The sequence below is a fragment of the Nicrophorus vespilloides genome, unplaced genomic scaffold (genome assembly GCF_001412225.1).
Source record: "Nicrophorus vespilloides isolate i.1.1-1 unplaced genomic scaffold, Nicve_v1.0, whole genome shotgun sequence".
NCBI classification, from domain to species: Eukaryota; Metazoa; Arthropoda; class Insecta; order Coleoptera; family Silphidae; genus Nicrophorus; species Nicrophorus vespilloides.
In genome coordinates, this window is record NW_017100093.1 from 863,340 (window position 1) to 890,216 (window position 26,877).

General features: G+C 31.2%; 4 protein-coding genes across 4 annotated transcripts; 2 read left to right on the forward strand and 2 right to left on the reverse strand.

The window, feature by feature from the left end:
* Positions 1 to 239: 239 nt before the first annotated feature.
* LOC108567669 (protein cramped) lies at positions 240 to 4,426 on the reverse strand. Its single transcript, XM_017928273.1, has 11 exons — positions 4,291 to 4,426; positions 3,446 to 3,656; positions 3,116 to 3,388; positions 2,857 to 3,060; positions 2,607 to 2,803; positions 2,267 to 2,537; positions 1,867 to 2,213; positions 1,281 to 1,796; positions 767 to 1,226; positions 500 to 708; positions 240 to 440 (listed from the first exon to the last, which is right to left on the reverse strand). The coding sequence occupies exons 2-11, from the start codon at positions 3,639 to 3,641 to the stop codon at positions 342 to 344; spliced, it is 2,772 nt and encodes a 923-aa protein (XP_017783762.1). The 5' UTR covers positions 3,642 to 3,656; positions 4,291 to 4,426; the 3' UTR covers positions 240 to 341.
* Positions 4,427 to 7,647: 3,221 nt separating this feature from the next.
* On the reverse strand, positions 7,648 to 9,291 carry LOC108567640. The gene has a single exon (XM_017928233.1). The coding sequence runs from the start codon at positions 9,289 to 9,291 to the stop codon at positions 7,648 to 7,650; it is 1,644 nt and encodes a 547-aa protein (XP_017783722.1).
* A 4,163-nt stretch (positions 9,292 to 13,454) lies between these two features.
* Positions 13,455 to 20,575, forward strand: LOC108567656 (transmembrane protein 131). The gene is made up of 17 exons (XM_017928256.1): positions 13,455 to 13,729; positions 13,850 to 13,908; positions 14,031 to 14,050; positions 14,152 to 14,226; positions 14,323 to 14,446; positions 14,508 to 14,621; positions 14,896 to 15,018; positions 15,073 to 15,236; positions 15,299 to 15,591; positions 15,652 to 15,914; positions 15,970 to 16,146; positions 16,289 to 16,513; positions 16,579 to 16,770; positions 16,829 to 17,045; positions 17,399 to 19,759; positions 19,950 to 20,146; positions 20,209 to 20,575. Exons 1-17 carry the CDS (start codon positions 13,636 to 13,638, stop codon positions 20,317 to 20,319), a joined length of 4,809 nt encoding a protein of 1,602 aa, XP_017783745.1. The 5' UTR covers positions 13,455 to 13,635; the 3' UTR covers positions 20,320 to 20,575.
* Positions 20,576 to 20,916: 341 nt separating this feature from the next.
* LOC108567646 (28S ribosomal protein S10, mitochondrial) lies at positions 20,917 to 21,676 on the forward strand. The gene is made up of 4 exons (XM_017928241.1): positions 20,917 to 20,995; positions 21,050 to 21,282; positions 21,342 to 21,543; positions 21,594 to 21,676. Exons 1-4 carry the CDS (start codon positions 20,993 to 20,995, stop codon positions 21,642 to 21,644), a joined length of 489 nt encoding a protein of 162 aa, XP_017783730.1. The 5' UTR covers positions 20,917 to 20,992; the 3' UTR covers positions 21,645 to 21,676.
* Positions 21,677 to 26,877: the final 5,201 nt, after the last annotated feature.

Below are 26,877 nucleotides of genomic sequence, written 5' to 3' on the forward strand. Positions count from 1 at the left end.
AGCTGCTAAATAATTATAGGCAACCAAGGATAAAAAGTTAGGCAACACACAATTACATTTATTTTTACTACATATATTTAAAATGTAAAAATCTAAATACATCTGTTCTATATAATATTTGTGTATAATTTAAAATAACATAATATTTCAAAACAACTTGCTATTACTAACTTCATTACATAACTTTAAGGAATATTAGATAATATACATTGAAAGTTTAGTTATGAAAATTGTTTATGTTCTTTTAAATCTATTGCTTTTAAAGATCACTTTCAGTAGTTATGTGCTAAGATTATTTAACTTTTCATTTTTTTTTCAATGATAAGAAAGACAGTTGTTCATTACTTCTTAGAATCAGTCATTTGTGCAGCCAAATCTGCAAATTTTGCAGTATAATCCAAACTACTTTCAGTAAGTAGAGATTGTAATTGTGCATCCACCTAAAATTTATCATTATAAGTAAATAACAAAATCACTTAAGAAATTTAAATAAACTGACATCCTGGGTGAGTCCTAAGCGGGAATCATCGTTGGTTATTGTTGATGTTGATTGGGTTGCCTTCATTGGAGATTCCAAGTGACCCAAAAAACTACTGAAAGAAAAGTCTGCAACTTCAGAATTTAACCATTGATTCTCATTTTCTTTCAATATTCTTGAAGGACTAGTCGGAGGAGTTGAAGTGGCTATATTATTTTCAGATAAAATTCCTAAACGATGTAAATTATTAGTTTTTTTTTTAAATATATAAATTTATACAAAAATTACCAACAAAACTTGTAATGTTTTCCTTGACACCACCATTGGATACGTGAGACTGCAAAGCTAGATCTAACAAGTTAGATATACTTGTTGGCGATCCTACCCTACTCGGTGTCGTTGCATTGTCCATAATATGTTCGGAATTAATGTTATTTTCTTCTAACGATGATATGGCATAAGTCCCTGTGATTTGATTGCTGGTCACAGCTACTGGTGTTAGGGTAGCCTCAACGAACGTGGAATTACATTCGTTTAATAGAACGCTGTTTTCAATTTGCGGCACAATTTTCGGAGCTATTTGTCGTGGCATCGTTATGTCCTGGGAAATAATATTCATTTGTACAATCTGACGACCACTATCTGCTTTATTCGCCAGTAAAGGTAATTTCCTTTCGACAACGACCTGCTTTGAACGAGGACGTCGGCCTTTTCGATTGCAATATCGTGGTCTTAACTTCTGAATAGACTAAAAAAAATAAAATATTTATAAGTTAAATTTAAAAAAATAATTCAATCTTACATCTATTTGCGCCCTTAAATTATCATTTGGCGAAATAGGCCTTCGGAATATAGTTGGAGGAAACTTCTTTGGCTGTATAATAATTGGAACCATACTAGCTGTAGTAGTTACATTACTTGGCTGTAGATTAATGACTGTTGTGGTTTGTACAATTTTTGGAGGCTCAATTCGTTGAGTTGATGATTCAGTGTTGACAACAGGATTCTTCCGTACGGTTGGTTTAGTTTTTGTACCGTTTCCTTTATTAGGAGCACCACATACATGACCGCATGGACATTTGACAATATTCTTTCGGTAATGCAACTTCGCAATCGATAATAGTCTCTTCAAAGTCACCGATAATTCGTCCGGCTTGTGATTTAATCTTTCGTAATTATTGCAGTTATCTGAATTGTCACTTTCTATCACAGTTTCATTGTCAACAGTCTCATTAATAGACTCCTCCTCTTTTATTAATTGAATCCCCTCCTGTTCATCCCAACTGTACACCAAACAAACCATGGAATCTGATCCAAACTAAAATTTTAAAAGTTTAAATTACATTTTACTAAAGATAACAGAAATATAATTATTTTATTCAAATTACCATTAAATATAAATCTCCGACGGTTAAAGTCCCACAATCTTCCATAGTCCAACCTAATTTAATCTTAGCAATATCATGTTCCTTTTTTACTTGCAATAAACAGTCTTCTTCCATTTTAATATCATCGGGTTTTTTCTCTTCTACAATTTCCATATTTTCTGCAGGATTTTGTAACGCCAAAATAGTATTTACTGCTTCATCAATTAAGTCATTCACTTTAGCTCCAGGTAGCTCGTTTTCTACCAAGCAATTCTCGTTGTTATCGATAATGCTTGATGATGATTTGGGAATCTGCTTTTCATTTACACTATTCGTACGACATCGTTTTACACCCCTACGTAAAGAACCTAAAGTGTACAACTATAAACATATTTTTTTAGAAACAAAACGTGTATCATACCTCGACTCAAAGCATTCTTAAAACTGGGGTAAGCATCTAACCAGAGTTTCTCACCAGACGTTTTTGCTCCAATGCGTTCTTCATAGGCATTCAGACAGATATTTTCAGTAGTCATATATTCCGTTACACTAATCGTCGGTATTGTAATATTAACGTCTGAAGGAGGTTGAAATCTAAGGAAAGGATCAGTTCTGGGTTTTGTATTTTCTAATATTTTGTCACTTGGGTCATCTAGTGGAATTGATTCAGCTTCAGCTAGTAATTTTTCGTGCTAAACAACAATTAATAAAACAAATACACATTAAAAACACAAATATTAAAGTTTTTTTTGTTAAAATACCTCATAAACCTCTTGTGTTTTCCATCTTTCAGTCAAATGTGTAAAAATCGTTCCCAGTCGTTTTTGCAATGGCATTATTGTTTTAACTCTTGGATTCTGTGACATTTCTTGAACTTTCATCCATGTGTGCATATCTTTGGGCTTTAACTCTATGCATATTCTATTTGGCAGTTTTATTAATTCATCACCTCCATTTTCTATAAATAATTGGATTTGTTTTATATTCATTATATTCTTTTCATTTAATTACCATCAAGTTGATTCAGTCTCCTCAATGCTTTGCACATGGGTGTTCTAATCCGAATTGTTTTTCCTTTTACTCTCATATTCAAAGAGCCTCTGTAAATTAATTCATTCAATCTGATTGAGGTCTTTTCACTTATCAATGTCAATTTTTTCCTTAGCTCACCAAAGTTTATAAGACAATACAGTTCTTGAGCAAGCTTCTTTACATCTGAAAGCAGATAGATAATATATACATGCAAACAAGAAAATTTTGTGATTAGTACCTGAAGAGAACTTCAAATGCTTTGATGCTTTATGCCATATTCGATAATACAAATGTCTAACCTGTTCCCTAGTCTTGATCATATATTCTGGAACACCTCTCTTTTTCAATTTATTACTAATGGAAGTGTGAATGGCATCAAAGTCTTTTCCATATTCATTCAAAGCCTCGAAGAATAAGGTTTTATCTTCATGTGACCAGAGTGGACCTCTCAGTGGAGGTTTTTTCATTTCAGGTTTCATCTCCTCTTTCTTAGTATCCTCTTTTTTCTCTTCTATAAATCGAATATATAAATTTGAAAACTCATAATATATAGTTTGAAATCAAGCACCTTTTTTATCAGTTGGTCCTAGAGCTGCTAATTCTGAATCCAATTTCATTTTCTTAAACACCCTAGCACTTGTCCTCAATTGCAAACTCTTCATTTCAGACCCCACACTGTTGTAGGTTGTCACAGATCCAAGCAATTCCTCAATTGGAATTGATGGATCAATGAGAACCTTTTTTGATACCTCTGGTGTATTCATGATTCTATAATCAATCTGAAAATCAATGATTTGGTATTATTGTTTGAAATTTTTTGAAAAAGTCCATTATATTGTAATTTTTAAAAGAAATAAACATATTTATAGAGATAACATAATTGCATTACATAAACACAGCTATGTTTTGCAAAGAAAAATAATTTGGATATAGGTTTTCTTGTTATTGCTTTCTCATATCACATCTCTTACTTATTGAAGTGGTAATGGAAGGGAGAAATTCATAATAACGAGTTATTAGTGATTTCTCAAATGTATTATAAACTTTATAGTTTTGTTCAATGGTATTGTAGCAGTATGGACTTTTCAAAATTTAAATTAATATCAAATATGAAAAAATAAATTGAATTGAAAAATGAAAGGTTAATAGAGTTCAACGCTCCTTTGGCAATGTAAAATCTTCACTTAATTTACCACTTTACGGGTAAAGCTAGGTTAGGAAAAGCATAATAAACAAATATTATCAAGTATCCTGGATACATTCCTGTTGAATTGGCATATAAATATACAGGAATTAATGTGATAAAGTTAAAAAGAAAATCTGTACAATTACGATTTTGCAAATGGCGATGTATTCTAGGGACGTATTTCTACGAAGATTTACTGGTTTATGCACTAACAAAATTCTACGTACCGTATATGGATAGAAAGCGAATCTTCTGTAGAATAATCTCCTGGGAATTAAACAAATTCACTTTTCCGTATCATTTTATACACATAATTATATCCATGGTAAACACAAGCTTCGTCACGAATCTTTACCGAGTGTTCCGTGGTAGTACCAACCGGTAAAATGTCAAAACCGTCGGATGGAGATAGCTAATGTTTAGCTCTATTTTACCACCGCAAATATCATTTAATGATTCATGTCGAAGCCTTTAAACTTACGAGCATACTCTTTCCATTGGAAATTGATTTACACCAATGGAAAGCGAGCCCAAAATAAATAAATAAACCATATGGAAGATTCTTTTCAATTTTCTAACGTTGCGCATATTACCAATGATTACAGAAATATATAAAAATACATATTATTAATCATTATAAACATGTTGACAACTTTCTTATTAACTAATTTCTATTATGTTTTATATTAATTCTTCAAAAAATTGTATATGTAAATGTAATCAAAAGCTATTGCTTTAGTCTGAAGGAATTACTTGTTCCGAAATCTACAATGAACGCATATAATTAACAAGGCTATTAAAAAGTAATTAAAATGGTCTTTATCGTATCACGAATTATAACAATATATGGTAAAAGTATTATTATTATATTTTGATATATTTCCAAAAAATGTGCCCGGTTAATAATACAAATAAATGATGTTCCATACAGTTTTTTCCATGTTTATACAATTTATTTTGTTACATTTACTTTTATGACAGTAATGTTGACATGAATATATACTTTTACAATAGGTTACTTTAGGTATGATTGTTATATAACACCTATTTAATGATAATGATTCCATAATTATAATTATGATAATTAATGTAACCTAATGATCATGTATTTTTTTTAAATTTGCTGCGTTTCTAAAAGGATTCATTCATTTTTCTCAGAAATTCCATATCCACATTATGAGCTAATCATATCATTCCTAGTAAACACATTCCTAGTTCAGCTATAAATGTATATTTTTTTAAATTTTTACCTTTTTTTAATATTCTTTTCATATATCTGATCAAATTAATTCTTTCTAATTTTCCTATTAATTAATATTTACTATTTCACTGCAATATTAAAAAAAAACTACATTATTCTAACATTTCATTAATTTGATAGTTTTCGCATCACGCAGTGTTGCTAAAAACTTGTAACATCTGCGATTGTCAGGACGAATATCATCTTCCTCTCAGTATGTTAGTATATTTTTTATGTAAGCGTCAGGGTTGCTGGGTAGAAATGCGCATGACCCTTGACGTATATCATTCAATCCGTATTGAATAACACATACAGTGCTAAAATTGTAACGTCATAGAAATGGGGCAATTAACCCTTAACGTATAGTTGATGATTTTTAGAATAAAAGCGCCTACCTATAAATTTCGACTACATTATGTAATAAATCCATGAAGGTCATAAGGAAACCTTATATATCATAACAATGATTTAAAAAATACCCTGTAGGAGTACCTGCAGAGCGAGTACTATGGCCTACTTCGCTATACCTGCCCAATCAATTATATTACAGTTCCACAAGATGTTGTCTTAGTATAAAATGAAGTTGATATGTTAACTTTTAATAATAAAATAATAAATAATATCAATACAAATGACCATTGACGACATTTTATGCATTAATACTAAATAATCTTAAGCTGCAAATTGTATTCCTATTCGCAAATATTTAATTAATATTTTTCAATAATTAAACAACGCGTGTCGTTTATTCATACAATTCCATACTCGTGATTGATTGGCAATATGAACGTGATATATTTTGTTCATTTTCTTGTTAAAATAGATTCCAAAAAAGCTAAGTTTTTATATACTAATATAAAATGTCATAAAAAATAATTGTTTCATTTTGAAAAAGGTAAAAATGGTCATTTTAGATTAACATAGTGATTAAAAATATGTATACTGCAATTTAAAATAACTACAATGTAAAAGTGATAAGTTAATAACTTACAAATATACAAAATAGTAAATGTGAATTAAATACACTAATACCTAGCCATCAGTTTTACATAAAATAATAAACCGGACTGGTTACAGTAACCAACATTAACATAATCACTTTGAAGGCACACGCATTATTAAGACACGCACTCACGAACTGCTTATTAGAAAAACTTCAATCTTCGGTGATGGTTCTCTATGTCTAAGCAAAGGGGTTTGGATGAATATCCAGCCGGTGTTTTGTAATTAATGCTGACTTTACTTATCTCTTCCTTAACTAATCTAATACCTAAATGAATACAAGTTTATAGGAAATCAGAACTATAAAACTGTAAGCTATAATACAATATAATAAATTTCTAAACACAAAAATAAATAAAACTAAAAGTTTAAAACTATATACAATAATAATGCAAGAAAAAAATAAACTACAACGATTAAATTATAAATTAATATTAATAAAAAAATATTAATAAACGCAAACAAAAGACAACAATTATAAATAAATACATTTAACTACAGGAAAAATAGACATTTTTCAATTATGAATAGAGTTTTAATTGAAATCGTTTAATACATTTTTTTATTATATTATCCTATTGCACTTTGTTCGCTGAGGTTGTTATTTTGTTGCTAGGGTAACTGAGGGATAGAAGTCCTTTGAAATTCATTGTGTGCACGTGACATGCAACGATTTTGTTTGGTTTACTGAAACACACATGTTGAGCCATTCCTACATTACTCTGTCGTCGGCAAATGTTGCAACTATTGTGTTTACCGTATGGAATACGCACAAAAAGGAACTTCATACAATTCCCTATAGGACATTATTTGATTGTATACTGGGAATTGTTAATATGTTTATAGATGTTTAGTAATATCAATTCTAATTGAAATAGTAAACTCTGTATAGATATGATATAGAGTAGAACAATAGCAATGAATACTTAATTGTATTAACAATCAATCGGATTTCCAATGATTAGTTTATTACATCTCAAAGTATCTTCAATTGACAAAAATATCAGCATTTTTAACAAGTAACAACAATGAAGTTCACTAAGTTGATTATAGTAAATATGAAATAGAAACATAACTTTCGAACAATATCATTTACGTTATATAGTATCGATAATATATAATTATTTCATGTATTTCTAAATAGTTTGAAAGGAATAAGGGAAAATAAGTCAGTTTTATTATAGTCAACATTTTAATAAAACACAACAAATATTAAACACATGTAGCAAATAAGTAACATAGCAAATAAGTAGCAAATAAGTAAATAAACGTAACATAATAAAGGTAATAAGAACATAAATATTTTTCTATTTAAACATTAAAACTAATTATAAAAATGATTCTAAACGAGTGGTTTAAATTCTCTTCGCAATGAGATATTTTTAAAGCATTCTGGCAACTGCTTGTAATAGCTCATATTAAACTGGGAAGTATACAATTTATTTATCAATAATTTTAAATGGCTAACCATTTCACGGTACAATTTATTTTTTCGTCGTTCTAACACGACTAAGAAAGCGAAGTAAGCGATTTTCTCTTTAACTCGCCTCGGAATAGATGGTATCAACTTTTTTGAATAGTAATGGACCGTGGAGAATATGTGTCTTTCGAAATGTTCGCTTTTATAACTCATGGACGGCTTCCCCAAAGAGATTCCCATTATCATGGCATCAAATTTAAAGGCCAACAAAACCATTGCTTCGTAGTAATTTCGCAAAATCGTCTGGTCATTGTTATAACTCGTATTAAGCGCCGTCGCGTTAAAATTATTATTGTTGTAGGCAAAAAATAGCGATTTTGTTAATAGTCCCAATTGCGACAATTGTGCGTTAACGTTCCACAATTTGTATTTGCAATGGATATGTGTGTCCTTAGGAAATCTGTAGTAATTCGATACGTGCCTGTGGTTTAAATTTATTTTAAAATTACAATACGTTATGGTGATTCGATTGTCTTCTATCTTAGTTGTATTGATCATTGCGTACGAGGTTAAAATCTGTTTGAAATTAGCAACGTCTTCTTCTTTGGTGGAACAGAAGAAATAGTCATCTACAGTTTTATGCAGGAAGCAGTTGGTTTTATTAAATTCTCTCAAGTTTACACTGTCCAGTTTGGCAAAATACACCTCGCACAATCCTGATGAAAATCGATCGCCTTGCAGCAGACCTCTTTTCCACAGCCACAACCTATTGCCGAACATGACGTATTGGTGTTTTACATAAAATTTGAGTTTCTCTTTCATATTTTTCGAAAGATATTTAACGTCAGCATCATTCAAGATATCGATTAAGATGTCTACACTTATGTTAGAAAAACAATCCATTAAGTCCAATTTTGTAGCAAAAAGTTTGGAATCTCCGACTATCCTTATATATTTCTGCCAGTGTTTCCCAAAATGAGTTCTTTTTACGAAAGTTAGAGACTCGGCGTATTGGTATAAGGATTTCGTGACAGTTTTCTTATAAATAGTACTCATTACATTCAATTTTGAGTTAAATACAACATAAGGTCTAAAATCTATTATATTTGTTAGATCACCTCTCGGCCTAATATACAAAACTCCTCTGGGCTTCACTACAAGCTTTCGCTCAACAGCCACTATACTCTTACTTTTAACTAAAAAATTTCGCACTTTTGCTAGGTAGTTGCTCCATTTGACTCTCTCCGCAAAGCGTATTTCGTAATATTGACCCATGCGTACTGGATGAAACATTTTATTAAACGTGGGATATACAATAATTTCTATCAAAACTCTTAATCCCATATGTAACATAGCTTTCCTCTTGTTCGGAATGACGTCGTGCAACCAATCTATAGCGTTTGGATCATATCCTGAAGAAATAGATTGAGTCAAAACACACTCGTGAGTCGCTCTTGTAGCAATAATCGTTAATAAATTGTAAAACATGTCGTTATTCAGTTGTGATCCAAACAATTCGAATGGAATTATGCGCTTGTAAAATTTAATCAAATCATCTTGATTCATTATCTTGATTGTATGTTTGAAACGAAATATTTCTTTACATTTAACTTTCATTCGTTTCATAATCAGTTTGAATTTTATTGGCAACACTTTTATATTAATATGTTGCTTAATATGTTTCTGTTGTTTCAGAGGAAAGTAGATATTCTTAACTTTCATTTGCAGTATTTCTTTTGCGGATTTTTCTTTCACCACATACAATCCCTTCGTCATCGAATTTAACATCATGGAAACCGAATAACCTGTACACGTTAATCCATTTTATTCCAAATAAAATAAATGATATTGACTTAATTACCTTAACTAGTGTTGAAAATTCACTTGCCGATTATATAGTATTTAATGTATTAAATAAAAAATACGTATTTGTAGTCATACAATGAATTGTAAAGAAATGTAAAATACGTTTGATGTATCAAATACACAACTAGGTTGTTGAGATCATTTTTTCCGCGCTTCCATTTAAATTTCGTAACGGACTTTTACCCAAAAAAAAATTCAAAAAACAGTCAATAACTGACTAAATTTGTATTCATAGCAATGCATATTTATAATACATTTATTTTCATAATACCGTATATATTTTATTTTAAATTGACCAACAAAAAATGCAGTTGCTATGCAGGCACGTTTAAAGTAATATAACATATATGTTCCACAATACAAGTAGATATTTTGGAAAATATAACAAACTCTCCTTATACATAATTTTTATTTCACATTGGTTTCATTGTGCCAATTGATTTAACATATGTGGAAATGCTTAGTCAGGAATATCAAATATTGACATTGAAACTCAAATAACGAAAACACCGTGGTTGATGGACCTGGGTAATAAAAATAATGATTCCGCATAAAGGTCAAGTGCTTTTTTCGTCTATTACAATACGAAGATTGTAGTAGATAATTAAGATTGTATAAATAAATACGTGGTTGTAAGCTTTTCATTTTTACTGTCTGGCCGGATACATTTCTTTATTTTCTTTTTGACTGATAAAAATGTGAAGTATAAAGTCCTCTTATAATGTTTTTCCAACGTCAACAACCACATTACAATTTTCGTGGTTATTTGTTATTACTTTGCAATCAAATGTTTAATTATTCATATAAGACGTTAGTTATGATTCACAATTATATTTTTATCAAAGTATATTTAGTTTCGGACTAATTAAAAGAAACAATTATGTAATTTGTTAAAACCAAAACCATAACATTAACAATTCTTGATAAATATTGTATTTGTATACTCGTAATAATTCATTTAAAAAACTATCCGTTGTATTTTACTGTTGTGTCCAACCATTATTATTATAATTGTTATTGTTAATATAGTGTATTAACGAAGTAGAGACATCCAAAGCATTTCTAAGTCGCATTATTATATAAACATTAGCATAAATGAATCTCTACCGTGATTCCAGTTCGATACACTTCAATATAAACAAAGAGGACCATGCGTAAATATTCCCATCGATACTCCTATACCTTTATACCGAATTCAAGTCCTTATAATAAACACATAAAGATCGTTACATGTACAATCGTAATCGATCATCTTTTTCATATAAACAAATGCATAGGAATTTGTCCCGGTCTTATAATAAACAAAACCACCGAGGCCGATTCCCGTGGGAACGCTTAGTCATCAATATAATCAAACCCTACTCCTGATCACAACTCCTACCCCGTATTAATAAGAATTAACTTTGTAAGTAATATAAGTATTTTAGAATAGGTCTTAGTCAAACTGTCGATTATCTACATTGTCTTGGAAAGGGACCCCAAGAGTACCAATTATAATAAACTTGTTTTAAACCAATTGAATTATTTAATTCCCAACTCCACAACGATAACACCAGACAATATTCCACTGTGTCCCGAAATCAATCCATTACATTCAATTTAAACATTTCCCTTGCAATTTGTTGCAAATATATTCGAAATCAGAGATAGATAATCTTTGGATTATCAAGACTTAATAAAATCGTACTATATTATTAGCATGGGTCAATATCGCAAGCGCGACAACCGAAAGACAATCTATTGAAATCCCGACGTTCGAAATCCTGACTGTATCGAAATCCCGACTATAACAAAATCTCGACAACCATAATCCCGACTGTATCAGAATCTTGACAACCATAATCCCTACTATATCGAAAAATTTTACAATAACATTTTTAAATTATTTCAATAAATTAACAATAATTAACAATAAATTATTATTCATTTATTTTATTTTGTTGAATTATTCATAATAAACCTTAACATTATGAAATAATCTCAAATACAATTAGATTATTAATTGTTATTATTTATTATTAATAATGTTATTGTTGACATTTTCGAAATAGTCGAGATTTTGATAGTCGGGATTATAGTTGTCAGGATTTTAATATAGTCGGGATTTTGATATAGTCGGGATTATGGTTGTCGGGATTTCGATACAGTCGGGATTTCGAACGTCGGGATTTCGATACAGTCAGCATTTCAAAAAGAAAATATAGCCTTTTGGCATAATTGCTTCTTTATATTAACTTTAATTAAGTCATAATAATGTATATTTTTTTAAGGAAGCATCTGGATAGATATATTTGAAAAAAGTTCTGAGGACAAAGTAATGCCAGCGAGGAATTAAATTCAGTACAATGAATGATCAATGAAAATCAGAGATACATTTGAATACAAAATTAATGATTTAATTCGAATTCTATTCATCTATTCATTCCTTAAATTTGAATGAATATTAATATAGAATTAACAAAACTAAGATTTTGTAAAGAATGATAAACGGATATTTGTTGAATAGTAAATTTTAAAGACTATAATTTACTTTCTGTCATCTTAAGAATAAATATAATAATTAATAATTATGTAATAAATAGTTTGAATTGTTTATAATAAATAAATATGTAAATTAAAGTATAATTACTTAAAATCATTAAAAATAATGTTTTAGATTAAATTTTATGAAAACAGATAATTCTTAATTCTTGTAAAACTTGATGTCCTGATTCACTATTGATTGTTAATTATGCAAAATATAAATAAATTCTATAAAATAGTACAGAAAATGATCGATCAAATCTCTTTATGTGCGGTTTATTTCAATTTTATTTGGTTCTTCCATGAGTCCACTTTCAAATAGTCCGTGATATTAGGGGCAATTATTTTTTTTTTAATGAAAACCACACTCAATAGATTTTTTGTTCTTAATGGCTGAATCCTATATATGTATCCTATATCGTTCTAATTTGAATATGTACTCAACATATATAAAATCATTCTCAAACCTATTGGAACTTATTTATGTTCGCTATAACAAATAAAATGTTACATGTGATCCTCCAAGTAGAAGCGTTAAAGAAGCAAATGTGTTAGCTATTAATCTTCGTGACAACTTAACAACCCGACGACTGAAACGATTCTAATCAGATCCTTTGACAATCAATAATTACTATCACCTGCATGTAACTGTTATCAATCTATTTCAATAGTAACATAATTTTATAAAAAAAATAACTATGGCTATAGACCAGAATATTTCAGCCTTCAATAATAATTAACATGAATAAAATTTATGTTTTCAATTTGTAAATATTGAACGGAATGAAATCGTTTGAAATTTTGAACGATTTAGATATAACCAAAGAATATATGGTTTCTTAATAAATTACAAAATATGTAGAAAATCATTTATCAGAACATATTGGCAAATAATGAAACTGAAGGACAACCAAAAGGAAGTCTGCGCTATTTCTATGTATTAATGTCATGGTTGTACCAAAGTTATTGACCATTTTTTTCTTGTCTTTCGAAAGGATATATGTAAATGTTTGTCTAGTGGTGGGTTTGTTCTATGATGATCAAGAATTCAGTTCCGCAGTGGATGCACGTGGGCCACTGCGATCGTCGTGTGCATTTCTGTACTGTTCCATATATTTTTTTTTTGTACTCCCAACATTGAGGAAGCCACGATTTAGGGTTGTAGGCCGTGCGTCCTGTGTTGGTTGTGGTTGGTTGTAGCACCGTTTGCGGTCCATATGTTGGAACATTTTTCGAAAATGCGTGGAGGCCCTAGCATCGATTTTAAAATCGTGCGGTCGCGCATGCGCGTCTCGACAGTTGCTCGTGCTGCTATGTTCACTATTTTGAAATGGACAGATAAGAAAAGTGTAAAGTAGCGAGTTTGACAGTTCGCGAAATATATAGGAGAGAACGGAGAGAAGGTTCTCGCTCGCACAAACAAAAGTGGAATCCTGAAGAAAGGAAAGGAAAAAACGCGCAGTGAAAAAAGTCATTTTTATTTGCGAGTTTCCGTTGCGAACGAGTCACACAAATGTTAAAATGTTTAAGCGTTCGATATCGTGGTTTATTCTTGTTTTTACGCTGCTAGAGTTCGTCGTAAGAACACAGTTAACAGCATACGACAATAGTCATGGTACGATTTTTGCTCGCCAATTCTTATACTACTTCTATCTGTTATCAATTGTTTTCATTCCGGGGCGCCGCTCCGTTCCCGCACTGTCCACTCATTGTCAAGATCACATTCTGTTCGCAGGTTTCATTTCCAACAATCATGACAGGTTTTTGGCCAACGAAATATCTTCTATGCAAGAGGTAAATTTAACACACAATAACATGTTAACGCAAACACACACCATGTATTCTTTATCTAATCAATTATACCACAATCACAATAAGAGAGTGAATTTTTCTAATCGTGGTTTGTTTGTTTACAGGAACTTGCTTCTGATATCAGGTAATAATGGCAAAGCATTATTTAATTTACTATCCAAATCTCATGTTACTCAACATTGCTGCATCAGTTGTTTCCACTATTTATTTATATTTTCGTTTTAGGAGTGCAACATTAAACAAACTCAGCATTAAAATGCAACTGAAATTTGATCCTGAGTTTCTAGACTTCAAACAAAGGTTAAGTACTATATGTTCCTTAAAAAATATATTTCTTTATTATTATCAAACTTCATCTGAGAAGTGCAGACATTGTAATTTCTGTTATCTTTCCAGGCCCTTGGGAATGCCTCATCTTGAGAAGGTGACACTTTACAACATAGACAGAAACCGCAGCATTGATATGACTTCAATTTCTGGCAACACAGTGCACTTTCATAGCTCATTTTTTGAGGATAAGGTGATATTACTAATTTACACCTGTGCTCAACTTTCTAAATGATTCATTCATTCATTTTTAGAAAATACCACCTCTGGGAAATACAACCTTTAGAGTGGTTTTCTTAGGCAGAGAGGAGGGTGCTGTCGAAAGCAACTTATTTATTCACACCACTGAGGGACACTTCAAATACCATGTAACTAAATAGTATATTATAGTATTGAAGGACATAAAACTATTCACATTTATTAATTATTGGACTTCAATTTTATAGTAAATGTATTTAAATTAAGTATCAGTCATGTGTGCTTAACACAAAAGCAATAAGGTATTTTGTAACTTTATATCTATTATATGAATGCACTATTTTTCAATGTTGCATAATTCACTTAGAATATTGCTGAATGATTACATCTTTAAACTTGATGAATGACGCAATTTTCTAATGTTTTACTTGTTGCTTTTTCCAGGTGAAGGGTGCAAGTATCTACAGCCCCTACCGTTTACGTCCAATAGTGGGTGTTAAATTACCAGTTAACGCTTTCTTCTCGCCTCTTATCTACTTATATAACCCGCACTTGGAACCCATACAGGTGAACTCTTGCATATCAAATTTTGGGATTGTCTCATTACTATTGTATTTTCAGATTGTTGAAATTTACAGTAGCGGTGGCGATTTCCATTTAGAACTACCCTCTGGGGAACTAGAAGGCCCCAAGGATATCTGGGAGATACCTCCACTGCAAACCAAAGCTGTAATAAAAGTTTGCTTTTTAGCCAAAGTCGAACAAAACCATACAGCGTTTGTCAGGTAATATATTCGGCTCTAATAGATTTGTAAATTTTTAAATTAAATTATAACTAAATTTCTAGAATTAAATTAAACAACACTAATGATTATCTCGTGGTGCCATTAGAGGTGGAAGTAACTCAACAGGCTATGTTATTTCCGCCGCAAGCGTATGTGGATTTTGGAGTTGGCGGTTCTTTAGACCCAGAAAAGGAAGTCGCTTTAAATCTGAGTAATCCGTTTAAGAAGTCTATTAAGATTCACTCGATTACAACCACTTCAAAAGCTATCAAAATCATATATGATAATGCCAAATTGAGCAGCAGCAAGAAAGCTGATGCCGAGAGTGCAGAAGTTGCAATTTTAAAGTTAAATTGTAATGTTTATTTAATCGTATTTACCATTGACAATAACTTGATTTTTACTTATTTTTTAGGGAAAACTGCGTTTGAGACTTCCGATTTCTCTGGGAAAATTGTTATTAAATACAAGAACAGTAAAATTAAAACTGAAATCCCTTACTATATTTCGGTCGTCGAAGGTGGGCTGAGCGTGAACACTTCGACTACTCGATACTTTATTAGCGATAAGTCCGATAAAGGTGGAAATGTTAGAAAAATAAATGTTAGGAATGATTTCTTGACGCCAATTATGTTAATTAATGTTACGTTATCTGAAGAAGCTCAAAAGTTTTTCCATGTAAGCTTCTTTTATAATCTATCTGTATTTAATTTGTAATTTAAACTGCTTTCAGATTTCAAATTTTATGTCTCAAGTATTGAAAGAAAGGGAGGAGAAGGTGGTTTTCAATTTAAAAATGAATCCTGGTGTAAATTTAGCCGATTTGAAGTTAAACACGCACATTCATGTCGTTACAAATGTGTCGAATTTTCAATTTCCGCTGGTTACTTATAATGGAAAGTTTGATTTGGTAAGTGTTCCTTGTTTCATTTCCCTTTTTATATAGCTTAATTGTAATCCATATGATTCATTAGGAGTTTATAATGAAGCACATATACTATGTATACTCAATAGATTTTGTTATTAAGGGTGGTTTTACATGGTTCTTGCAGAAATTGCCATATAGAAGTAAGGATAACTCATTGGATTTAGGCTTAGTCAGCACTGACAGTCGGAAAGATACTTATATATTATTAGTTAACAATAACCCAGTGTCTATAGCTGTGAAACAGTTGTTAACTTCATTGTCTTCTAGTAGTGTGGAAATTTTAGGATGTGGGAAAGGGGATTTAGACAGAGCGCTTCTGCAAGATACTTATAAAAATATTACTAAATGTGTAAGTAGTCAGTACTATGTGCAGCATGGGGAATAATTCAAAGTTAATTTTGATCAATTTCGCAGATGTCTGTTAAAAGTGGAGAATATGCTGTTTTAAAATTAATCGTTAGAACAGGTAGAATAGAGATGCAGATATGGGGCGATATTACTGTCCATACCCAATACGAGTTGCTGTCCATACCGATGCATTTTAAAGTGGCCCATGGAAAATTGGAAATTGGACCAGATCGATTGGTTTTTGATCAATGTTTCCCCGTATGTTCCTCGCTAAATCCGAAATGTGTGAATCAATTATGAGGCTGTGTTTTTTCAGGGCAAAATTTGCTCTCATCCATTACGTGTTCATTCAACATTTAGTGATCCGATGGTGATCGAAGAGATTTTGAACATACCCCCTGATTCTCGTATAACGAGTAAACATTCGGGCCACATCACTGCCAGGGCAACCAAAATCATAGGACACTTGTATTTGGATCCGACGATGCATTGCATGAATGAATGCTATTTAGGATTCAACGAGGAGCACATGGGTAATTACATTGATTATTTTCTATGTCATGACGATTCTACACGATTTAATTATTATACACGTATTGAGCTTTGTCACGCTATCTTTTATTTATTACAACATATTACATACATTTTGTAAATCGTTTATTTTTTTGTACGTTCATCTTAATTAATTGAAACACAGTGAGGCAGTTTTATAAAAACGCTGCAACTAATAAATTTGAATGTCATGCAATAGTGTTGAGGCACATTTGGTTATTCATTGATTTAACTATTAATTTAATCATTCGATTGTGTTCATATATCATTTAAATGTCGGTGTAATCGTAAATTGAATTCATTGTATATATATATTTTTTTTTAATTATATTAGCAAATTGGTGGAAAACGTGGACCTTAACTAGAGCAACAACAGAATTTGATTTGAATCTAGTCAATACATTGTACAATCGGTACTTGAATCAAACTTGGAATGGTTTGAAGCGCTGGCAGAATTTGACCATGCGTCTGGATACCTCTGAAGTAAAAGGGCACATGTTTAAAACTCGCGTGAAGATGAGTTGGCCTAGTTTGTTGTTGGACCAGACGTTCGAGAACAAAACAAGCTATGTATTCCCACTAACGCAAGTGGGAAACATAACGTACAGGAACATAACATTGAAGAATCCATCGAGTTATGATCTCTTCATACAAGTAATCATTGATCAATTTTATCCAAATTTCGATGTGCTATTTGAGGGTCTGCCTCCAGTTTTTGTATCACCCGGAGTAACTAAGCGATCGAAGCACGGTTTCTTTTTGGAGACAGAAATGGCAAGTACTTGCGACAGTGATATGTTAATGCAAGAGACGTCAATGAATATTCGGCTAAAACCCAATGAGAACTACAGTTTTCGTATTGGATTTAAAGCGCTCGATGCAACAAGTAATTCAGGTTTTGTATTTTTACGAAACAACTTGACTGTTCTCGAAGTGCTTCACCTAAGCGGTAAAGGAGCTTTTCCGAATTTCAAATTCGGTAACAGGAAACCGGGCAGTAGTCAGGCCTTGGTTTTCGAGTTGACCGATAAACATTTGAAAGAATGTGAGTGGGAAAAGGGAAAAAGATTTTCCCTTTCCGCATTGACAATAAAAAGGTCTTTTACCGCTCGGAACACAGGGGATATTCCGGTTTACATTAACGCCTATTATATAAACTTGCTGCCATGCGAAGGTTATGGATTCAAGGTTCTCAATTGTGAACCAGTGGTGCTGCCACCGAATGGAACAAAGAAGATTGATATTGCTTTTACACCCGATTTTACTTTGGCCAAAATTACGAGGACTCTGATCCTCCGTACTAGTCTTAATTATCCAGTTAATTACACTTTAGTCACAACAGTTCCTTCGTACTATTTAGCCATATGTTCAAACATTATTCCACGTCCATCATGGGAACGGATTCTGTACTGTGTTTGCTGGATTTCTATGGTTTTGCTCCTCGCATTTGTGGTGGTGATGCCAATAGTTGAGTCCGAGCATATTCTCAAGGACACAATTGGCGCCCCTCGTCAGAATAACACGCAGCACACTTTAAATCTGAAACTAATTGGAGCACAGACACGATCAGAAATGCACGTCAATAAAGCAGAAACCGAGTCTCAACCAAAGAAAATTGAAAATGTGCCCAAATTAGAAGAAGCTAAACAGGAAAAGTATACCGCGGTTATTCCGGCAACGGGAAAGAGCAAAAAGAAATGTCCAAAGAGAACGGACGTACAAGAGAGGGAAAATCGTCGAAAGTGTTGGCTAGAAATGCAGAAACACAAACACGAGGAGCGCGGACTGAAGAAATCGCCACAGCCAAAAAAAGTGGAAGAACCTAAAGTTGTTTACGAAGAAGAGACTTCTTCCACGACAACAGAAAGTAGCAGTAATAACGAGGATGTAGAAAAACATCATAAAAAGGAATGTAACAAAGTTATTAAACCTTGCAGTAGCAGCAGCAGTAGCAAGAGTGACTTGGCCAAAGAAGAACCACAACAACATACCAAGCTGGAGAGAAAGAAATCTTTCCCGAAATCGAATAAGGTATTAGGAAACGTCAACAATAACAACGGCAAGCTTCCAGAAAAAAATGAAACTGCCATAAAGCAAAACACCGAGCTTAAAGTTAAAACTGGTAAGAAGGATAAAAAGGATAAACAGAAAGACAGTAGTAGTATTAATAAAAAAGTTACTGTTCCGAAACCTGTGGAAAATCCAAGCCCAACATTGCACGTCAGCGGGGTTGTTATCAACAGCAGTGGCAATAACAGCAATGCTAACAATACTACCAGCAGCATCTGGGGTGAAAATAAAGCATCGTTCAGCGACGTTGTTGCGAGAAGTGATTCTGCTAATCAAAACTCAGTGCTAACAGTCGTGGCAAAATCTCCAACTGGTATTGGAAGTACACAAGCAACGAAACCTACAATGTATGTAGAGCCATATAAACAACCTGCAACTGGATTGGGACCCATCGGACCCAGAAAACATGATCTCTGGCAGGATTTTACTTCTACGACCGCTCAAACGGACACAAATGTTGCTTCATTTGATAGTTTTTGCACAGAGGCTTTGGCTGCTGAGAGTTCTCAAGCGTTCTTGGATATCGACAATACCAGAGATCCGTGGCCCTCAAGAATCACAAACTCGTCATACTTTAATCCGAGTCATTCTGTGACAAACGGCAATAATAACTCTTTATTGCAAGGTAAACATTTTTATTTTACTATTATGAAATGTATACTTAAAATATGAAAATTTATAACTTCAATTTTCAAGTGGTTTTAATAACACATTTATATTTGAAATTATAAAGTTTATAAAAAAAATTGCTGGACTTAAAAATATCTATGATTGAAAAAAACCCAATTGGAATCAAATACAATTTTATTTTATAGACTCATGGATGATGCCGCAAAACAATGTTAGGTCTACTAACAACCACTGGAGCAATTTTGGAGGTAGTGATGTTCAGAACAATAATTCTGGATATCTATGGGGTACATCCAGTGTGTGGCAATGGAATCCTCCGGAGCCACCACGGACTCCTACCAGAACTCCACCTGGTTTTCCACCGCACAGAGAAGACGAAGAGGTACTGTGTCTGGAATTACATTATCAGTTCATAGAATTTACAATTTACTACATTTTATATAGAGCCAAAGGCAACAACAGCAAACAAATACCATGAGCTACGACAACCCGTTCAATATAAGCAGCATTTGGACACAACACCGCAATTCATGGAACTATCCCCAGGAACAATGAATATAAATAAATATAGATATCTAGGGGTTCAATTAGCGTCTTTGAGGGCCGTTTGCACTTACACTGTTTCAATTTTTATTTGTTTCCAATGTTATTATCTTGTTGTGTTTACTACTATTTTTTTTCTCCTTAATCTCGGAATGGTTTATTAAGACTGCTGTACTCATACAAATACTCATATTTTATTGAGACCCTAGACATTTATTTTCTTATTTATTTGAAAACGTAAAAAAGTGAACGAAAGAAGAAATAATAAACATGCATTGTTTTATTTTATTTTTTCTTTTTCCCAGTTTGGGATATTATTTGTAATTATTTCTCAAAATTTGTTATCACATGTTTATATTATTTCAATACTTTTGAAAAACCAAATATATGTCCGAACATTAATTCTCTAATATTTATTCCTTAAACCATATTAATATGAATAAATACTGACTTAATGAATAACAAAAAAACCTACTTTTCTTGTTACCTTTCATTCATATAAAATTGTTTCATCCAATAGCATTTATTATATTATTTAATATTTGTTTTTAATTTTCTTTTTTTAATATAATTATGAGTTTAAAGACAATTAAGTTGCATAACTATAAAAATAGGTTAAAAATCAATGTCAAAAATAAAGTAGAGCTTTATAACCTATAAAATTATCCGAATTTCAAAGCACAAAATGGTATAAGCAATTACTTTATATACCTATAATTATTTAAAACAATTTACTTTTTAGAATATCCTGAAGACAACCGCATCCAGATTTCTTCGTCTGCCCAATATAACCTCAAATTTTAAATATGCAACTGCAGTTGAGACAGCAAGCAAACCACAAGAAGTTAATGAACCAATTGATAAGTTGTATAAGACAATCGAATTAGAACTGAGAGGAAACGATTCAGCTGTATTAAATAGTTTTGCAAAATTCGCGACTACTGCTGGAAAACACTTGGATGTTCAATCAAAATCGTAATGATATAATAATTCCATTATAATCAATTGTTAAATGCTTATTATTAATTTATTAGATGGAATATGAGGAAACCAGTACATGAAAAATTTACAGTCTTGAAATCTGTACACATTTACAAGAAGCACAGGGTACAATATGAATTTCGAACATATTTCACATTTGTTCAGTATAAGCATTTAACTGGATCCACAGCAGACACACTTTTGGAATATGTTGAAAGGAATATACCTGAGGGTGTTGCACTTAAGGCAACAAAGGTAATGTTGTGATATGTAAAGAAACTTCTTGTACTTATTATTAATTTTAGGTTGAACTGCAATTGTTACCTGATCATTTAGAACCACCAAAGGCAGAATAAGTTATTATAATAATAAAATTAGTTTAATTTTTGTTACATTTTCCTTATTTCTTTTCCATTATTTATTAATAATATTTCATATATATAGTATTATGTTTATATACATAACTATAGTCGCCTGTATGATAAAATTTTATACAAAAGTCGGCAGATTCGAATCTCACCAACAACAAAAAAGTAGGGGGCTAATAATCACCAAATGGGTGACAGAAAATTAAAATATATCTGTAATACATAACAACATTTTCTACTTATATTCTTGTTAACTAAACCAACACTGCAGTGTAATATCTATACCTTATTAATGTTATCTTCTTAACTAATAACAAGTCTAAATCTTTCTGCAATGGAAATTGTAAGTAATTAAATATATTATTATTTAGTCAAAAAGCGCTAATGTGTAGAACTTTCTTGATAGTAAATTTATTTCTAATGAATGTTAAATGTTATGGATAAGTGAATTATTTTTCTCTCTAGATTAACATCAAATTAAGGGCTGTATTCAGAAATAATCCTTGTATTAAGAATATTCATTATTTTATATGTTAATATGTGAACTATCCAATAAAAAAGGATTATTTCAACAAAATTCTATATAATAATAAATAGTCTAGCAAATTATCCTAATTCGGTAGATTAAATATATTTTTAGGTTTATTGCGTATTAAATAATTTTAAGTCTCGTAGGTCAATCAACTATCGACCAGTTAGCCCTTTGACCTTATTAGAAAAAATATTAACATATTAAACATAACCTCAATAAATATGTCAAATATATCTAGATTTGCCAGATTATAGACTTATAATAATAATCTCGGCTTAAAATTTGGGAAAAAGTATGAGAAAAAGTGTCATAATCGTAAATAAACAATCAAAATCGTATTTAGTTTAAACATTAATTTACAATAGACAATAGTCTAACGTTTAATATAGCAAACAAACAAATTCGTTTGTAAAAGAGCCAAATTTACAGACTAAAACAAAAGGTATTAAACATTATCGATGATATTATCTTTAATATATTTTATACATTCGGAAGTAGTGGATAAAATAAGTTACTATATCAGCTGTTAGAAATAATACATTTATTAATATTAATTTATCGTATCTTTATAGTAATTTCTGTTAAATAATTTAAAATAATGTTTTTGATGTCCTCTATCAGCATCAATACAACTTGGCTAATGGACGATCCCTATTAATTGAGGAATATTCTAGAAATTATAGTAGTAAACCTGGCAAAATTATTAGTGTATAACACATAAAATATGGTTATACTTTTTAAATGTAGATAGCGCTACCTGTACAATCTTTACTGTATTGACCGTTTCATAGACTGTCTGATAAAATGTTATGACGTAGCTAGCAGAGTAATACGTCACAAATATCGATTATTCATCGGTAATTGAAATATGATGATTTTAACGCCATGTCGTTTAACTTTTATTATTTGTATTATATTTTGATCATTGCGAATTGATAATAAAATTATCGTCAGATGGAAAGTGCATTTACGACTAAATCGATAGTCTCAATACCTGAAGGAATCGATTCCAAAGGAAGACAGTGATCACATAAACATTTTTGTCGCGGTTTTCTCTTTCCCTGAAGGCCACGAAGTACGTATACCTCGCGATTTTGTTTCGTACAAAAAAAAAGTAGTTTCTGGTATTCATTTATTCTAGAAAAATAATTCGATTATTCTACAAAGGAATGTTTCGTGCAGAAATGAAAAAGAGAAGGCTATAAAAGATATGAATGCACAATGCAGCGGACACAACGACCTGCTGTGAACCCGAAGAAGCACCGCGACTTTTCCATTAGGCCTCCAACTGTCCATTGCATTTGCGTGCAGCGAAAACCATCTTGCATTATTAAAGAGCCGTTCTAATTGCGCAATGTCCTCGTTGCGAAAGTCATCTTCACCTTTTCCGTTGTTCAGTACTTTTTGTTTTGCTGCAGTTTGAGAATAGAGAGAATGTGGCAATTGCACAACAATAGCGAGCGCTTTTCACTAATGGAAACTGCCTGAGGTTTATTTCTGTACGGTATGGAATACAATATCACCCTTTCAAGAACAACGAGCATATCAAATAACGCAAAAAGGTAGACTTTAAATTGCACGCAAAAACGTTCGTTGTGCAATGTTTATGTTACGTTATATGCCTCCGGTATTTGGTTCACTGTATGTATCTTGAGAAATGGTGCATCGACCTCTTGCCAAGATTGTTCGGTAAAAGTGAAGGAACTTGATCTTTCGATGCATTACTATGACGTACGGAATTTACAAAATCGATATTATCTGGAATACGGAAACTTTCTACTGAGTGCGGTGAGGTGAAAGTCTCGGATTCGCAAATATAATAAGCGATTCAACAATTCAATGTATCGATAAAATTCAAAATCGAAAGATTAAGGTCATAATTACAGCTTTATTTACATTTGAATAATAATGATAACAATTGCAGTTTAAGCATTTTTTACCACATTTGTAATTAGTTTTTAGATATCAATTTTTTAAATGTCATGACAATGGTAAACCACAATCTGAAATATTATATCTGGTATTAAATATCGTATTATGCATGTAGTGTTCATAACAAGAATGCTAGACTGGTTTTAATATAAACCAAATATGTTATGACTTTGAATACGACCTTGTTAACATTAATAAACTAACATATTTATATATACATAATATATTTTAACATCAATCTAATCGTATTCTAAGTTACCTTAATATTATAACTTAAGATAAAATCATATCTATAAAATTAATTTGTTCAGTAAACAAATTTCAGAAGTTAGTAGATAATAAAAGAAATTATAATTTCCTTCTCAGATATCGCTTTTTACTATTTATTGAAATTTTATATTGAGATTATAGTTCTACCAATATCTCTAAAGTACAGTGTCATCAATTTGCATGAATAATATTTTACAGGTGGACCAAGGTTTGATGTTCTGGCACTATAAAGTAACATTATTTTAATTTTTAATTATAACGTTTTTAAAGAATCAAGAGTCAACTTATATTACATTCACCCAAGACCGGTGCTAAAGTTTTTGATGCCATAGTAGCCCCTCGCTTTTCTCCACCCCCGAACCATGACAAAATATATTTTTGTTTTTAGTAGTTGGGACCCCCAAACTATCCTTAATCCGCCACTACATACACATTACTTGAAAATAAAATGATTTTATTTGTATACAATTATTTATTTTTATTATATTATTAAAGCGCTATAACATGATGATTTAATCCAGAATACACAGGAAAATCTGACGACATAATCATTTCTCTAATTAAACATAATTATATGATATAGTTGTTTTTCACATATAGTTTTTGATTAATAAAAATGTTGTTTACTTTAATTAGTAAATTACTATGAAATATAATATAAATGTTATTCAGTTTGTTGATCAAATTGACAGAGTAAATTTAAGTTATTAGCATCAATCTATTTTAACAAGTTAATGATAATACGCTGAGAATACGACGTAGACATTTACCAGACTTATTCATTCATTTAAATGCAGCAAATACACAACAGTCATTTTGTAAATATTACGTCTCGGGTGAATACAAACCGCAACATGCAAGATGATAATCAATGTAAAATGCAGGGCTTGAATAATATTAGTGTATATTTAGCAAAAGTAGTAGTAGTAATAGTAATAATAGTAGCAGGGAACAGGTCAGGGTTTTTCGACAGTTGCAGCAGTAATGCGCCATTGCAGGATTTGCAAACTGCGAACATCACGGATCGGATCGAAACGCACCGTTTGACCTAGTTGAGATGCATTTTTAGCAGACTCAGAACTCGAGAATCATGGCTTCCCTCTCGGTCGAAACGTAACATAAATAATGCAAATACCGAAATATCCCTCGTATTTATAAATTCGTGCATAAACACGTATCACTTTGTAAATTTCCATTCAATTTGCCACGAGGCGCACCAATTAAAAATGCAATTACGAACGATGGTTGCGCTGTTGTTTGTGGCAATTACCATCGAAAATCAATTACAATTATACATCGATTTTCCCTTTCTAAGAAATAAGTTGTATCAATCAACTCAAACCCTTAATGTCTTGTATAGAAAGCAATATATTATTTCTTAACTATGTTCAGTGACGTAAAACTATTTTTGCTTTGCACATTATTGCAACAACCCAATTTGACACACTTTATTGACCTTAAAGCTATTAATGTTTGAAAACAAGGCTCAATTTGGAAATGTAATATTTTTGATAACATGTATTTTTCAAAAATTAATCCTTTCAATTTATTTTAGTTAAATTAGAAATACAGCCATACCACCATTAACTGTGATAACGAAGCTTTGATATAACAAAGTCCACAATTTCAAGCTCGAGTTTATTAAATAAAAAAGATGATGGTTTTTCAGTCGTAGATTAATATAATAAAACCTTAACGGTTTATTTAATAAAATTAATTTTTTTTTCGAAAAATCTTTCCATTTTCTTTATTATGACCAGACTTTTTACCTCTGAAAATAAAGTTTCGCTTAAGTTTATTGGAACGCATCATATTTGTTCATCATATCAGATATATTTATTTTCTAACACAATTCCCGATGTAAATTATAAAAAAGTTATTTTGAAAAAAAGGTTTTGAGAAATATAGACTTTTTTAGATACAGTATTATATTTTTGAGGACAAAATTTATAAAAGTTTGTAAAATCACAGTATTTTTCCATCCTTATTCAAACTATTTGAAAAACGGAACAAATTACTTTTGAATACACAATATTTTGTGAATGTAGCTTTTACAAAATATTCGGCTTCCAACTGATAATATAATTTATGACCACTTCAGTTTAATAAGACCTTTCCGTATTGTAATACTATTTTCTTAGAACCAAAACTTTATTTGAAAGGACTTCTCACCAATGGTCAATTTTAAACTAAGTTTTACTTTTCTATTCTATTTCCTTTTCCTAAATATAGCTTTCATCTATAAGTACGAATAATGTTTTATTCGATATTACAAAACAAGTTTTTATAGTCAAATGCAACAAAAATTCAATACATTATCTATTTTTAAGTAAATACAGCAATAAGAAAATTCAAATAAATAATAAGCTTTTCTTAATAGTTAATACTGCATAGTTACATATATATTTTTACAGTCTCGCTATGTTTAGGTAAGTGAGCATAGAATATAAATATTTTCATTTCAAATTTGAAATAGACTTTGTACAT